The 17,278-nt window shown below is 41.7% G+C and overlaps 1 protein-coding gene across 2 annotated transcripts in view; it reads left to right on the top strand.

The window, feature by feature from the left end:
• Positions 1 to 15,986, top strand: part of KLHL29 (kelch like family member 29) — a 414,714-nt gene extending 398,728 nt beyond the window's left edge. For both annotated transcript variants that reach the window (XM_083431604.1, XM_083431605.1), the window contains exon 14: positions 13,276 to 15,986. In XM_083431604.1, the coding sequence (XP_083287730.1) occupies positions 13,276 to 13,459 (184 nt within the window). In that variant the 3' untranslated portion in view covers positions 13,460 to 15,986. The remainder of the gene's footprint in view (positions 1 to 13,275) is intronic.
• Positions 15,987 to 17,278: the final 1,292 nt, after the last annotated feature.

The following is a 17,278-nucleotide window of genomic DNA, read 5'->3' as shown; positions in this document are numbered from 1 at the left end:
TTAAGATTTGTTACAATAACTTGAAGAAATTTGGCTGAAACCGGGAGACGAGAAAGAGGAAGTCCGTCTTCCGGCACTGCTTATAAGATCAAAGCAGACTGTTTAAAGAGCGGAAAGCGCTGTGAACAGGGAAGCTTTAAGGCTTTAAAGTGGGACTTTCGTGCACACTTGAAATTCTATTCTTAAAGGAAGAAAAAATACAGTTTAAATTGGACTTGGAGCGGTCCCCCATGGGGCGAGGGAAGACTCTAACCCCAAATCTTCGGGTGGCCGGGTGAAGTTGCTTGACTGCGGAACTGTTACAAACTTCCAGATACTTTTGTAACTGAAGTGCAACTTTTGGGCTTACTTAGTTTGAGTGGATACAATTGCAGGCACCTTGTTGGAACATTGTTAAACGTTTTAAAGTGCTCTGCAGGACTTTTTTCTTAGTGTTTTGGAACTAACTTGCTTTTAAAATTGTTTTTGAAAACGGAAACTTTAATGGCGGAAAAGTTACCTTCTTCTTATTAACTTTTGGTGGCACTCCCCCTAGAGGACATTGGATAACAAAGGCCTGGGAAAAGTCTTTTTTGCTTACTTTCTTTCTCCAGACTGTTTATAAATTTGGACTTGTCTTTCCCATGGGATTACAACATCTGACCTTGAACATTGACTGATGAGTGGTACAGGAAAGACAAGAGCAGCCAAAGCTAAGGAAGCTAAGGAAAAAGAAAAAGCAAAAAAGCAGGCACAGCTTTTGCAAACAACTTTAACTCAGGGACGTAGACTATCAGTGCCTGCTGTGCTTGCAACACAAAAAGTAGAAAGTGAAAAGCCTGAAAAATCTGAAGAGGAAGATATGGCATCAGGAGGAGCAGAGGCAGCACTGAAACAAGTTTTGGAACAATTGTCAACATTAAATCAAAAAATTGATAACCAATCAACAAAAATTGACCAAGCTACATCCTCGATCCAGAAATTGACAGATCAGGTTTCCCAACACACCCAAGCAATTGAAAAATTGCAAGGAGCAACGGAAGAGAACCGTAAATTGGCAGGGGAAGCCGTTGAAATTGCAACATCAGCTAAAAAAGAGGTTGAGGAAGTTAAAGCAGAAGTCAAGCCTCTGCATAAACAGATAGGGGACCAACAAACCTATCTCTCTTTGGTGGAACTGAAAAACCGGGAGACTAATCTTAGGCTTAGGGCGGTCCCAGAAATCGAACAAGAAGATTTGATTGGATTTTTGACAACAGAATTTTCAAAGTTCTGGGGCTTAAAAGAAGAAAGTGATTTTAAAATAGTATCGGCTTTTCGACTGGGAAGATTGGTAAGAAAAGATAGATCTAGAGACTGTCTAATAGCTTTGAGATCAAGAGAGGAGAGAGACAAAATATTAGGCCTACACTTCAAAAACTCAATTGAGATACAAGAGAAAAGGGTGGAAATCTACCGAGATATTCCTAAACAGCTATTGGATCTGAGAGCCACCTATTCAGAATTGGCTAAGTTGTTGAGACTTAACTCAATCCCTTATAGGTGGGAGTTCCCACAAGGACTATCATTTACTTACAAACAGAAGAAGGTTAAAATAAGATTACCAGAGGATCTACAAAAGTTCCAGCACGACCACGGAGAAGATCTCCAAAAAGAAGCAGCAGCCCTTTGGCCTATACTTAAACCAGGACCCACTCTGCCAGCAGGCGGAGGGACGCCTAAACCCTCGGAATTAGAGGAAAAAGAAGATACACCGCTCTAGGTGTAACAGAATAGTTCAGGATGTCTCTGCAGCTACTTAGTTGGAATATAAATGGCGGAAATTCCCCGGAGAAAAGAAGGAAACTGTTTCATATATTGAAGAAAGAACAATTGGATATTATTTGTTTACAAGAAACCCATGTGACCAGGCTCCACAGGAAAGTTTTGGTCAACAAAAGACTAGGCCAAGAGTTTATTTCCTCAGACAAGGTAAAGAAAAGAGGAGTGGTGATTTATGCTAAGGAGAGCCTGATACCTAAATTTTTATTCAAAGATGAATATGGAAGAATTCTGGCAATTGAAATCCAGACCCAAGGAGAAAAAATATTGATACTAGGAATTTATGCTCCAAACGACGGGAAATCAGAATTTTTCAAGAAGCTGCATGAGACGCTGCTGGACTATCTGGACTATGCTAACATCATAATGATGGGAGACATGAATGGAGTGGTGTCTACACATATGGATAAGTCTTATAACCAAAATCTAACATCAGACGGCAGACTGCCTAAAACTTTTTTTGAAATGACTGACAATCTGGATTTGATTGATATATGGAGGACAAAGAACCCCCTAGGTAAAGAAGGAACTTTCTTCTCTGAGGCCCACCTGTCCTGGTCAAGGATCGACCAAATCTGGACCTCCAGGGGGCTGGCACCCAAGACTAAAAAGGTGGAAATCTGCCCAAAAACATGCTCCGACCACAACGCTCTGAAATTAGATCTCAGACTTACTCAAACCGGTTCCTTCAGATGGAGAATGAATGACACTCTTTTAAGAGATCAAGAGATTGTGAAAAAGGCCCAAAAAACATTAAAGGACTATTTTGAGATAAATTTGAATACTACAGTAGAAAAAAGAACGATCTGGGACGCAAGCAAAGCTGTCATGAGGGGGTTTCTGATACAACAGAATACAATTAAGAAGAAGCTCTGGAATGGAAAGAAAGATAAAATACTGGAGAAAATACATCAAGGAGAGAAAAAATTGAGAACTAAACCAAAGTCAAAGGATCTGTTGAGAGAAATTAAATTCCATCAAGCAGAATATTCAAAATTGATTAATCAGGAGATTGAATGGAAAATAAAACAGATGAAGCAAAGATCCTTTGAATCAGCAAATAAATGTGGAAAGCTGCTAGCTTGGCAGCTGAAAAAAAGACAAAAGTTGAATACAGTTACAAATCTAGAGATTGAAGGAAGAACGGTGCAGAAACCAGAGGAAATTAGGAAGTGCTTCCACAGATATTTTAAAGAACTTTATGTACAGGGGCCTCAGAAAGAATCAGAGATAGATCATTTTTTAAAGACAAATGGACTATCAAAAATAACTCAAGATAAAAGATCAATCTTGAACTCTACAATAACCACCCAGGAAATTGAAAGTGCCATTCAGAACATGCAACTAGGCAAATCTCCAGGCCCGGATGGGCTTACCTCCAAATACTACAAGACTTTGAAAGACTATTTAACACAACCCTTGTTGGAGGTATGCAACCAGATCATGGATGGGAAGAGGGCACCAGAAACGTGGAAAGAAGCGTTCATCACATTGATACCTAAGATAGAATCTGAAAAGACTCAACTCAAGAACTACCGCCCCATCTCACTCCTGAATGTGGATTACAAAATATTTGCAGACATTTTGGCAAGTAGACTTAAAAAAGTTTTAATTGAAGTAATTCACAAAGACCAAGCAGGCTTTCTCCCTGGTAGACATTTATATGAGAATACCAGAAACATCATCGATATTTTGGAACTTTTACAAACTAACAGGAACACAAGGGCGGTGTTAATTTTTGTTGATGCGGAGAAAGCATTTGACAATATATCTTGGATGTTCATGAAGAAAAACTTGGAAGGGATGGGAGTGGGGCGGGGGTTTGAAAATGGGTTACGAGCAATTTATTCAGAGCAAAAGGCCAAATTAATAGTGAACAATGTGGTGACGGAGGAGTTCAAAATTGAAAAAGGGACACGACAAGGGTGCCCTCTATCCCCTCTTTTATTCATTTCAGTCCTGGAGGTGCTATTGAACATGATAAGGGAGGACCGGCTGGTACAAGGGATAGAGGTCGGAGTGAAACAATATAAACTTAAAGCTTTTGCAGATGACCTAGTTTTGACATTGCAGGAGCCAGAATCCAGTACAAAAAGAGTTCTTGAACTTATATCTGAGTTTGGTCAGGTGGCGGGGTTTAAGTTGAACAAACAAAAAACCAAGGTTTTGACCAAGAATTTGACACTTACAGAAACAGAGGGGTTTCAGAGAGAAACAGAATTAAATGTGGTAAAGAAAGTGAAATACCTAGGGATCTATTTGTCTTCCAAAAATTTGAATTTATTTAAGGACAATTATGAAAAATGCTGGTTGGAAGTAAAGAAGGATTTAGAAATTTGGTCAAGATTGAAACTTTCCTTGTTGGGAAGGATTGCAGCAATTAAAATGAATGTATTGCCGAAAATGTTATTCTTGTTTCAAACCCTACAGATCGTGGACAGAGAGGAATGTTTTGGAAAATGGCAGAAGGATATATCTAAGTTTGTCTGGCAGGGCAAAAAGCCCCGAATAAAGTATAAAATATTAACTGATTCAAAAGAAAGAGGGGGGTTTGCCCTGCCGGATTTGAGGTTGTACTATGAAGCTGCAGCCTTCTGCTGGCTGAAAGATTGGTTTTTGCTAGAAAACACCGACGTCCTAGATCTGGAAGGTTTTGATAATGCATTTGGTTGGCATGCATATCTATGGTATGACAAGGTTAAAGTTCACAAATTGTTTAAAAGCCATATTGTCAGAAAAGCGATTTTTGCAGTCTGGATGAAATATAAAGACTTATTAGAGAGTAAAACACCGAGGTGGCTATCACCGGTGGAGGCCAAAGCTCGAAAAAGACCCAATATGGAGGCCTATTGGCCGAAATATTGGGAATTAATTGAAAAAATTGGAGACGGTTGGAAGTTGCAGAGCCAGGACAAATTAAAAAACAAGGTGCGAGATTGGTTACATTATGCTCAAATTCAAGAGGTTTTTAAAATGGATAAAAAGGTTGGTTTCCAGGAGGGGAAATCGAAACTAGAGACAGAATTGTTAGAACCAAAGACCAAGATTTTATCTAGAATGTATAACTTGCTGCTTATGTGGAACACACAGGATGAGACAGTTAAATCCTCTATGATAAAATGGGCACAGGATGTTGGACATAATATTATGTTTGAAGACTGGGAAAGGTTATGGAACACCGGAATGAAATTCACGGCATCTAGTGCCTTGAAGGAAAACATTATGAAAATGATATACCGGTGGTACATGACCCCAGTCAGGCTAGCCAAGATGCATCACCTGTCTGACAACAAATGTTGGAAGTGTAAGGAAGCAGAGGGGACTTTCTTCCATCTCTGGTGGACCTGCCCAAAAGTGAAGGCCTTCTGGGAAATGATTTATAATGAATTGAAAAAGGTATTTAGGTATACCTTTCCTAAGAAACCAGAGGCCTTCCTGTTGGGCATGGTGGACCAGAAAATGTCAAAGAAAGATAGAACTTTGTTTATGTACGCTAGCACAGCAGCAAGAATACTCATTGCAAAGAGTTGGAAGACACAAGATTTGCCCACGCTGGAGGACTGGCAGACGCAGTTGATGGACTACATGGAGATAGCTGAACTGACCGGCAGAATCCGAGATTTGGATAAAGAAACAATTGAGGAGGACTGGGGAAAATTTAAAGATTATCTGAAAAAATATTATAAGCTGTATGAATCCTAAGAAAGTGCATGATTAGGAAACGTTAAGCTTCTGCGAATATGATTAAGTAAATGGTAAAATTAGTGACAAAAGAGAAAAGGAGACAATTTAAATTGAATATGTTATGTTTATCTTAAAGGTATTGAAATTGAGATATAATATATTGTATTTGGATACATAACATTCGAAAGTTACAACAAGGTATGAAATAAGGTAACAAAATGCTGACATTGTTAATGCAAAGAACGCAGAATCGGAAGGGGTGGGGAAGTCCAAGTTTTATTTTGTTTTTGTTGTTAAAAAAGAGAAAATTTGTTTCTTGTAACTACTTTATTTGTTTATAAACCTATAAAATTATGGAAAGAAACGCAATAAAAAAATTTATAAAAAAAAAAACAAATCTCAAAGTGGTATACAATTAAAACCACTCAAAAATGATGTGTGAAAATGGGATTTTAAAAAAGGAAGCTATGCCATCCATCGAGTATTCTAAAATGCAGCCGTCAGCCTACCCAAATTGGTGTAGTGTTTGTTTTGAATAGCCAATTTAGCATGCTACTCCCATGGGCTGCTCTGCCAGTCAGTGAGTATAGGGCATTGCGGTCCAATGACTGCTGCAACATCACCACCATTGGGATTGCACTAGAACAAGGGTGGGGAAGCTATTGTTCTCTAGATGCTATTGGACTTCCATCATTCTGACCCTTAGCTAATGCTGGACTCCAACTCCCTTCAGTAGCATGTCCAAGAGGGCCACAGGTTGCCGACTCCTGCAGTATATAATGGTGGTGGTGAAGTATGGGTAGACGCTGTCAGTTGCCACCATCCTCAGATGTACTGCGGTGACCTCAAACACAAATGAACTATGTGGCAAAAAGCCATGCAGTCAGCTGGTATGAGAACCAGGCACACTTCCTAGCTGACGCACCTCCAAGGCTGCTCTGTCACCACAGCAAACACTGTTTAACATTGATATGTGTATCACACAGATGCAATCTCTTCCCAGATGGCTTGCATTATGTGGGCAAGACCAAGGCATAGGGTAAGACTGAGACAAGACAGAAACTGAAAATGTGGGGGTGGGGGGAGGTGGCGCTTTGGGTGGGGATGAGACGATAGAGAATGCAGCTTAGGAAAGGCTTTGCTGGAGTCGTGGCTGTTGTAGAGCAACTGAGGGTTAAATGATTGCCGTACCTATATTAGTGGATACTCCAGCATACACAAGGGGTAAACACTGGCACAACAGAACAGCAAAATGCATAAATGGTTACCTTCTACGCCTGTTATCAAGCTAATGTGAACATTGCTTTGGAGGTAGATCATGGGTGCCTACCCAGCACGCATTAGTGCAAAATATTAAATACAAGTAGGCTCGAAAGGGTTGCAAACAGGAAGGTGGGGAATACCTTTCAGCATTCACATCTTGAAGGAGACTACTAGGCAGAAGCAATAGCTACAGGGTTTCCTTGCCTTTCAGCACAGAAAGACAGTGGTGTTGCAGAATTTTTACAACACAGAAGCGGGTGGTGGCATAGAATGAAGATGATAAGAGAGAGAATTCAGAAATTTTGAAGCTAGAATTTCCTCTTCCTGGGTGGTCGGAGTTCACAGGAATATTTGTGGGTGGCTTTTTCTTGTAAATACACTAAAAGGAAAGTTTTAAAAGGAAATCTCTGGCTTGTTTTTTAACAGCTCTTTGGAGGAGCTCCAGATAAATTAGTGTGTGTGTGGCGCCGTGCCCGTTTTCAGTTCCTAAAACTAGTTGCGAGAATTAGGAAGAATGTGGTGCATGGGAGCATGCTAATTTAGTCATTTAAACATTCTTTTATAGCCTCAAGGACAGCTAGAGAAGATATTTCCTCGTTTAAATGTTGTATCTAGACAAGGATTAATGTTTACGGCCAAGTCAAACTGAGATCGCAAAGGTTCTCTCAGCAGTAAGCTTCTAGAGGAGGTTTGGCTGTAAAGAATGTTTGGTGCCAGTGCAAGGAATTCCACTGAGACATAACCAGCCGCAGATGATCCAGGTGAACCTGATACTGATGATTCAGCATCAAGGAAAAACACCTCACTAGATGCTGACGGGGACTCGGGTGGCGCTGTGGGTTAAAGCCTCAGTGCCTAGGGCTTGCCGATCGAAAGGTCGGCGGTTCGAATCCCTGCGGCGGGGTGCGCTCCCGCTGTTCGGTCCCAGCGCCTGCCAACCTAGCAGTTCGAAAGCACCCCTGGGTGCAAGTAGATAAATAGGGACCGCTTACTAGCGGGAAGGTAAACGGCGTTTCCGTGTGCGGCTCTGGCTCGCCAGAGCAGCGATGTCACGCTGGCCACGTGACCCGGAAGTGTCTTCGGACAGCGCTGGCCCTTGGCCTCTTTGAGTGAGATGGGCGCACAACCCTAGAGTCTGTCAAGACTGGCCCGTACGGGCAGGGGTACCTTTACCTTTTTAGATGCTGATGAGCATTCGGCATTGGAAGTGCTCGTTTTATCACATCTGGTCTAAAAACAGTAGCTTTCAGTGGTCACTAATGAAAGACCTTGCAAGAATCCTCTTAAAAGCCAGGACCCAAGCAGAACTGTCACTCAGTAATTTATAGCCTGCCCAGTTAAGCTCCCATATTTTTGCTTCCTCTGCCACTGCCATGTGTGTAGTCCATTGTTCAATGCATATCATGCAGTGTTCCTCGTTGAAACGACAGTGTTAATGTCTGTTGGGAACTCACCTGGATTTGAAACTGCAGAAACGTGAAGCAAGATCGTGGAAGGCTGATAATTAATGGATGTGTAGCTTTCAAATTTCAAATTGTGGGACGCAGGTGGCGCTGTGGGTAAAAGCCTCAGTGCCTAGGGCTTGCCGATCAAAAGGTCGGCGGTTCGAATCCCCGCGGTGGGGTGCGCTCCCGCTGTTCGGTCCCAGCGCCTGCCAACCTAGCAGTTTGAAAGCACCTCCGGGTGCAAGTAGATAAATAGGGACCGCTTACTAGCGGGAAGGTAAACGGCGTTTCCATGTGCAGCTCTGGCTCGCCAGAGCAGCGATGTCACGCTGGCCACGTGACCCGGAAGTGTCTTCGGACAGCGCTGGCCCCCGGCCTCTTGAGTGAGATGGGCGCACAACCCTAGAGTCTGTCAAGACTGGCCCGTACGGGCAGGGGTACCTTTACCTTTTAGCTTTCAAATTGAACGGCAGGTGCAAAACATCTCTCAGGACTTTTGCACTTCCCGCTTCTTCCTTTGACCTCCCTATTATATGATCTAAAGTTATTCTGCATTACTGTAAAGTGGGGTTGGTAGTCAGCCTGGTGCCCTCCAAATGTTGCCCAGATGTGGGCTATGACCACCACCACCCCTGACCATTAGCAATGCTGGCTGGGGACTGATGGGATTTGGGGTCAGTGACATCGGGTGGGCATCAGGCTGGGGAAGGCTGCTGTAGACAATTTTGAGAAATGTTGTCAATGTTGACAAAAGCAGCTGATCAAAAATCGCACAAAGAACAACCACCACACCCTTATTTAGTATTATGAACAGTATGCATAAAATATTTGTATTTTTTGAAGAAAGAGTAGTGATATTCTCCTCAGACATGGCCTTTACAGTGTGAAAACTGTAGACCACATCCCCAAGTTCTTACATTTCACTGATGGCATTTCAGAACAAGGGAGTTTTAAGTTCTGCTTCATTCAGTCTCTGCCTGTGGATGCCAGATTCTTTACACTGTTCAGATTTCCAAAATACCACAATCACCATGCCCCCAAATAAAGCAGAAAGGTAGAGGACATTAAATCTTTGCACTTGCTTTAATTTAAACATAATTTCCACCAAGAGACAGGCATTAAACTTGTAGATCTGTCTTTCTCTAAAAGTATGCATTTTATAAACCACTGCTTTCTCCTCTTTGAACAATGTTCCTAGATTTGAACAGCTCCTGCTGTTCCCTTGCGGGAATTAGCACTGGGTTCTAAAGCAGAAAGGTCAGTTCACTGACTAATAATAATAAAATTTATATACCAGCCATCTTGCTGGGTTTCCCCATCAACTCTGGATGACTTACAACATATGTACAACAAAGCATCAGACTTTAAAAAACAAAGTATCCTATAGAAGCAGCAAACAAACCAATAAATCAATAGAAACCAATAATAATAATAATATAACAATAATTAAGTTTATTTTGTAACCACCAACCCCAACTAAACATTTAATCAACATCAACCCAGCAAAAACAAAACAGAGGAACCAAATTTAGAACCAGTTGCCCCACCCCAAAAGTGCATGCGTGAGAAAGTAATGTAGGGAATTTCTGAATAACGAATGACCTGACTTCTAGCTTTGATGATGCTGTGTCCTGATGGCACATGCTTTGGCGATCCTCTTGGTGCCTATATCTTTCCCCCACTATAATATGTGCCTCTGATGTCATTTCCTTTTTCTTTGAGAACATTGCAAGTAGCAACAGAACATATCAATGCTGGTTAATGCTGTCTAGGGTGGCACTAGCTGCAGCGAGGCAAATTTTGATTTCAACTGATGATACATCTAGCCCTGTAACTACAAGCGTCAATGGTGCCCTCCTTGCCAGGCAACTCTCACCCCAGGCAGCAGCCTTACCACCCCATTCACACCGGGTAGGCATAGGCTGGTGCCCATAATTCTGACGGCAGACTCGGCAAGTGAGCTGGTGGAGACGAACACCTACTCACTCCAGGTAATGCTTGCTCACTTCCAATCCCTTGGGGGGACAGTGGCTGACTCATCTTGGAGCAGCAGCTGGGAAGCGCTTTCTGATCATTATTTCTGTAATTCTTAAAACAGCACTGTGAGGTGGGGCAGTTTTATTGTCCACATAATATAGGTGGAAACCTGATGGTAGCTAGTTGCCCGCTACGTTCATGGCTGCTGGGATCTCCATTGGGGGCTCACATTTCTAAGCACTGTATCATACCCATTCATCCTTATGGGCCATGATAAAAACGCCATCAAGTTGCTTGTTGCTAATAAAGCTTTTTTATAGTGAAGTCAAGAGGCACACAGTTGAGGCTCCTGTTACGGGGCCTCTTTGATTTGTGAGGCCCATTTGTTCTTTCCTGCTATGTTTGCTGGGCACTTAGAGCTTGCAGAAGATATTTGAAACCCAAGGAGGCAGAGAAAGATCAAGTAGATGGGGATCTTTTCCAGACTGTCCATTTGGCATGTATTCATATTTTGTGTGCTATTTTTATTGAAGCAATCTTTGCTAGGCTAGGGGGAAGGGTGGAAATGAAGAAGAAATAAAACAGTTTTGCCTCTGGAAAAGAGCAGAGAGATTGAGACACCTTCAGAACTTGTCATCCACCCCCGTTCCTGAAGAATTGTCAAAAATTGTATTATTATTTTTTACATTGTTGGGTAGGGAGGGCTTTCCATCTCTTTCTAAAAAGACAAAATGTTCCCAAAAATCACTTCAGCCCTGTTACAATTTCCCTGACTGCCTTGGTATCCCCCACTGCTTGGGACCTTGTCTTCTAGATACAAAGCAAAAATTATACATACACACACACACACACACACACACACACACACACACACACACCTCTTTCACCTCTATGGGACAACAGGTACTAATAGAACTAAGAAACAAACTTGGATCATGATTTTTCTTGTTACTGTCTTCACATGGCAGCCACTAATATTGCCTTTGCAAGGGACCAAAGTGTTGTTGCTTTAATGGAGAGAGTGTTGAAGTTGAGTTGCATCTTTCTAGAGGGAAATAACTGGTACTTTTTTCTCCACTACAACCACTTCATTATATATCAGCATGTAGAGCAGGGCTTGGCAACCTGTTTACACGTATGTTGAACTTCAGTTCCCATTAATCCCTTCCAGCATGGCCAATAGTCATGGGAGTTGCATAGTCTGACAACTGCTGGTGAAGAAGCATCAATTATTTTGCTTAGGCCTTGTTTTCTAACCGGATACCAGCTTTCTGCAGATTTTCAGCAGTTCCAGTTCCAGAAATACATGCTAAATCAATTGCCCCATTGTCCAAAATCAAGCACTTAATAGCAGCCGGAAAACATTTTCAATGTGTGTTGTCACTCCTTCCTCACTTAAATCCTAGAAACAAATATTGGACTAAACAGTGACACTGAAAGGACAGTTTACAGGAAGCCGCTGAAGAAAGGACTCATGTGGCTGTACCAGGGCATGTCTTAGCAGGCCTTAGCCCTGCCCATCATGGTCCAATTCTTTCTCTGGCCAATGCTCAGGGATGATGGGAGTTGTAGTCAAGCAACAGGTTTGCCACCCCCTGCCATATAGATATTTCTGTTTTCCAAGAGGTGATGGTTCTTAAAATGAGGTTGTGCTCAGTCTCCTGAATTTTATTAGCCCAGCCAGCCCAAACTGTGAGCAGTTGAAATTATTTCGTTTGCTCATCCTCACTTTTAGGAGATACTCACCAAGCAGCCTGCGGGGCATTCATCTGTGTGCTTTCCACCTGATGAGGGACAGCCTCTTCAGAAAGCAGACTGACCCCCCTTACACTTAATGAATAGTTTACAAATGTGAAGGAGGGATGCTAATTTCCAAACACAAATGTGTAGTGGAAGCATGGTGAGAGGGGCAAAAAGAGAGTCTTTGAAGACATAAATAAGCAACTGTTGTCTCCAATCACCTCTGTAGTCTTTGGGAGACATTGTCAGTAACTAGCTGGTTTATTCTGACTTCTCTCAAAAAGCAACTTCCCACTTCCTTCATGAAGTACACAAATTTACTGTCACTCAATGGATTCCACTGAAATCTTGGGGCAATGGAATGTCCCACTTGCCTATTCATACTAATCTAGTGTTTCAGTCAAACTTTCACCAAATAGTTTAACAACCTGTTGCGTCATTTACTTCGCCATTTCTATTTTTTCCTTTCTTCTCTGTGTCTATAAGTTTCTTAGCCTTCAGTCTCAGATCGCTTATGCAGTTGAACTCTAGTTTTGGAACAGCATTGTGTTTAAATGACTCAGCACTCCTCTCAGTTTATTCTTCGTGACTCCTAACTTTTTCTCATCTTCATCATTAATTCACATGCTCACAAGTATCTCCACATTTTGTAAAGCAGAGCTTTCCAAACTGCGTGTCACGACACATTAGTGTGTCGGCTGCAGTGTGTAGGTGTGTCGCAGAAACGCTCCCCCTGAGGCTGGAAAGGGGTTAGTTTAGATGTGTGTCTAAAAAGTGTGTCACCAACATGAAAAGTTTGGAAAGCTCTGCTTTCCAAATATTATGCTGATTTAGAGCCCTCCGCCGCTTGTATTCAGCATGTGGTTGCAAGGTGATTCTGCAAGTGTCTGGGGAGCTCAACTCATGCTCCCTGTGTATATTCTTCAAGCTTTGGAGATGCACTGTAATCCTGTGCTCATGTACCTCACACAAGACTTCCGTTCTTGTGCGGCACATTTGAAAGCCACGTATTTTCAGCAGAAGCAAGGAGCAAATTTGGTCCTCCACTAGCCATCCCCATTGGAACATTGGTTGCCAGCAACACAGAGAAGGCAATCCTTGCTTTTCAGTTTGGTGACATTAAGTGTGACGCAGTCCTTAGTCACATAAACACTGAATGCCCTATTTATTCCCCACTGGGGGTCCTCAAGACCAGTTGCTGTCCCCATATTTAAACTTAAAGAGAGCCTTTCTGAACAGAAGGGTTTGGGTGAAATAATTAAGCTATGTAAACATTTCGTCCAAACAGCAGGCTGGACTAATGGGTTCAAGGTGTGCGTCAGTGAAATATGACTTACTTCATGTCTCTTTTTTTCTCTCTGCCCAGTGCGGTGGTTCTTGATGGAAAAATTTACGCCACGGGTGGAATTGTCAGCAGCGAAGGCCCCGCTCTGGGAAATATGGAAGCCTACGACCCCAAAACAAACACGTGGACGCTTCTGCCCAATATGCCATGCCCTGTCTTCCGACATGGCTGCGTAGTAATTAAAAAGTACATTCAGAGTGGTTGATGGCCATGAAGACGTGGATATCAAACAGGCTGTCGCCTGCGGAAAGTAGGCAAGAAAAAGAAACTGTCCTACAGAGAAAAATCGAGGAAATGAATAACTGGCAAACAACCTGTCTAAAATTGGGAATAATCTCTACATTGAATGTAGAAATTCATCCTCACCTTTTGGTGAAGGAGCGGACAGCTCCATGCTATGTACGATAGTGTGACTTAACACAAGTGTGCCACTAGATGTCGTAGTGGCACTTGTTACAGACAGAGTTTTGGTTTAACCAGGTGCAATAATAGCATTTCCCATACGTTGTTTAACTAGGGGGAAAGGAAGAGTCGGCGTTAACACACCTAGAGAGCAAGCTCGGTTCTTAAAACAACTGATTAGGTTTTGCTATTACACGTTAAGCATCGGGCTATGTGAAAGGAAGGTCAAAGTGTCCTTACCACTTTGATTGCTACATTTTTCTTTTTAAACCAACATATGCTTTTCAATACCAATGACCGAGATAGAACTTATGGGACAGACTGCGTAGATTGAGGTCAGTCTTCCACCAGAGCAGATGTCTATTACGGCTCCTTAGAGCACAGCTAATAAAAGGATAGAAGTGTGTCTGTCTGTCTACTAGCATTCCATGTCCTTTTAATGAAAAGGTTTTCTGAAATTGTATGCCAATGTGAATGTGTGGTCGTGAGGAGGGCTTGTTTCTCCCTTTCTACTGTTTTTCTACTGTATGAACAAAATGACAGCTAAATTTCTGTAAAGCAAGAGGCATCTAGGAGCTTTTATTAAACTTTTATTTATCTATTCAAAGTTTAGAATGAATATTCTGTGTTGGGTTTCCCTATTTTGAGCCAGTTATTTAAGGCAATGCCTTTTATTGGGGGTTTAAGATAGCCACTGAACGACAGTCCACTATCCAGGATATATGCCACTGTCTATATTTTTGTCAGATGAATCAAGATCCTATCTATTTTTTCAAATCTCTCTCGCTCTGCCCCTCCCCTTTCCGAAGTATATGTGGGAGTCTTAAAAGAAACCCTCTCTCCCCAAGAGGCTTTCAGTGGCTGCTTGTCTTGGAATAAACGCTTCTGCAGCTTTCTCACTGCACAGGTTTAACAACTATAATTGGAAACGCATCAGGTTATTTCCTACTTTAGAGAGGGGGTGTGTGGGGGAAAAGGTTCTGTAGAGTTGTAAGTATATACACAGCAGGGCTATATTTTTATATGTATATTAAAATATTGTATATTCAGAGAAGCATTGTGACGTGGACATTTCTTTATAAAACTGTAAAGCGGAGCAGGTGAGATGGGAGAAAGCTGGGACAACAGGGTTGCGATACTAACAGTAAACATACCCCGGAGCCATGGAGCCAGCGCCGATTTTCTTTGCAGCAGCCAGGAAGAAACAGAATGGGCACAACTGTCTATGCTCTTTCACCAAACTTCATCACGGCCATTAGAAAGAAAACTTACTTACATCAGAAGTGCGGCATGCCACATACTGTAATCACAGAGCGAAATCCTATCTTCATTCAAATATTTGCCATTGAAATCAGTGACGTCGAGATTTTACTCCCAAGGGGACGTGACCTAGTAAGTTGCTGGAAACTTAATGGGTAGCTATCCAAAAAAACCCAGCATCCTCTTGATAACACTTGGGATGCTCCCCATGCAACAGTGTGTCGTTTTGTACATTTTCCTGCTCTGGGCTATATTACCAGCGCTAGAAGGGGCAGGGAAATGCACAATGCAGCAATTGCCTGAACCCTAAAGGGACAAGGGGAGGGAGGCTGCTGTTTTTGGCAGCATCCCAAAGGCAGATGCAAGAGCTGCTCTCACTCTTGCACCTTAACTTGGAAACAAGTCTCGTCGGTTACAGTGGACCTTTTCCAGTAAAGTGTGGTTAGAATCACAGCCTTACTCTGACTTACAAGTAGCCAGGGAACTGCAGCCAATGGCTAGCTGATTTTGATACCAAAAAAAGTTTTGGTTTGTTTTTTTAAATTGGGAAAGTTTTGGATAACCATACAATAAGCTGGCTGGCCAATTGCATTATTTTGTTAAGAATAAATTTATACAATGCAGATATTAGTATGAAATTCGTAACTTGCCATATTTCAAAATAAACGCTCCTCTAGGCAGCAAATCTATAAAATGACTCTGAAATGGACAGCAGTGTTCAAATTTATGCAGTTTTTGTCTTATTCTCTGAAGGGGGGAAAAGTCATGTGAAGTATTTTTGTCAACCATAGTGCAAAGTGTGAACCTAAAAGATTGGCGCACAAGTTCCTCACTGCCTGGGGCAGGTTGATTTTTAGCATTGGTGTGTGTCTGCCTCCAAAGGAGGCGCTAGCTTGTAAGCCTTGCTAAGCATTTCAACTTCTCCAAATTTATCTTCTTTCTTCTTTTCTCACACTGCAACAAATCTGGCTATTTCTGTGAATACTAAAAACACAGGGTTTTCTGTAATTATACTGTATATATGTTTACTGTTAAGTTCTTGTTAAAATAAATCTATTTCTAGATCTAGATTCAGCATTAATTGGACTATTTTTTGTTTAAAAAACCCAGCAACAACACTTGGATCAACTCTATGTTGTTCTTAATCAGGCTTCTTTCTAGGCACGGATGACAAAACCTCTATAGCTCTTGGAAATTAACCTGGATTCTAGCTGCTGCTGAAACAACTGCTGTTTTGGCATTCTTTTCCTTTAACTTCTAGAACACATATTCTGCCACAATCTTATCAAGCTTTGTCAACATTTCACAAATATTTATTTCTATACCCACAGATTTGTACTACCTTGTTTTATAATATGCTAAAATTGGAAGCCACTTCTACCATTTGGTGAAACATTTTCAGTATCTCAGAGGAGTAATTGCAGCCCACAGCTCTGCGAACTTTAAAACAGGTTTTTGGTTTCTTGCCTGTTCAGTTCAACATTGTAGGTTAGCTATAAATTGCTAGGTGGGAACAAATGGCCAGCCAAGTACAATAAACTGGTCCCAAGAAGCTCTCTAGCTGTGCAGGCTGTTTTCAGCAGTGGAACATTTTGTAAGATGATTAGGTCTGGTTTCTTCATTAAAGGGAAATGTGAGTCTCCAGACAGTGTGAAACTCTGAGATCTTAACCTGCAGTCATTTAAATCATTTTTGTTTTGTGTCACGGCTCAACTGGAACACCAGGAAAGTGACTTGTGTTTTCAATTCAGTTGCTGAAACTATCCAGGGTGAGTTGAAGGAGCTGCCAACCTTATCAACACTGGAGAAGATGTCTTATTCAGCACAAGTCAATACTACTTGGTAAGATGAGCAAGGCAGAGGGCATTTTAGTTTTGCTTGTATGTGCAAATTATTCTGGATTTCCTCTGGGAAATTGAAGGAAAGCCTCTTGATAAATGAATCATATGCACATATCTGCTACGAGATGCAAAAGCAATCTCCTTAAAAGCTTTTAGAAATTCTAAACATAGATTGGCTCATCTTTTCACCTTTTATTGACACCAGCCATTCCTTTACTACAGGAGTAGCGCACAACCCTTTAAAAGGTTGTTTGTACTCTTCACAGTTTGGCACAACTCATCTGTCATCAAGCAGGAAGTCTCAGAATGTTGTGTCACATTTGTCATGGTAGGCTGTTAATGTGATCGTGCAAAGTGCTCTGAGGTTTGGTGGTATGGCACAACTGGACAAGTTTAGCTAGAACAGAGATTTTGTTCCTAAGCTCGCATTTATCAAAATTTATATAATGCTTGATGATAACAAAGCTTCTGAGCATTTTTCAAAACTGAAAAACATTACGATTCTTGATTTTTAAATCAAG

Source organism: Podarcis tiliguerta (genome assembly GCF_965153285.1).
Source record: "Podarcis tiliguerta genome assembly, chromosome: 3".
Classification (NCBI taxonomy): domain Eukaryota; kingdom Metazoa; phylum Chordata; class Lepidosauria; order Squamata; family Lacertidae; genus Podarcis; species Podarcis tiliguerta.
Note: the sequence above shows the minus strand (reverse complement) of the source record. Positions and strands in the feature narration are given on the sequence as shown.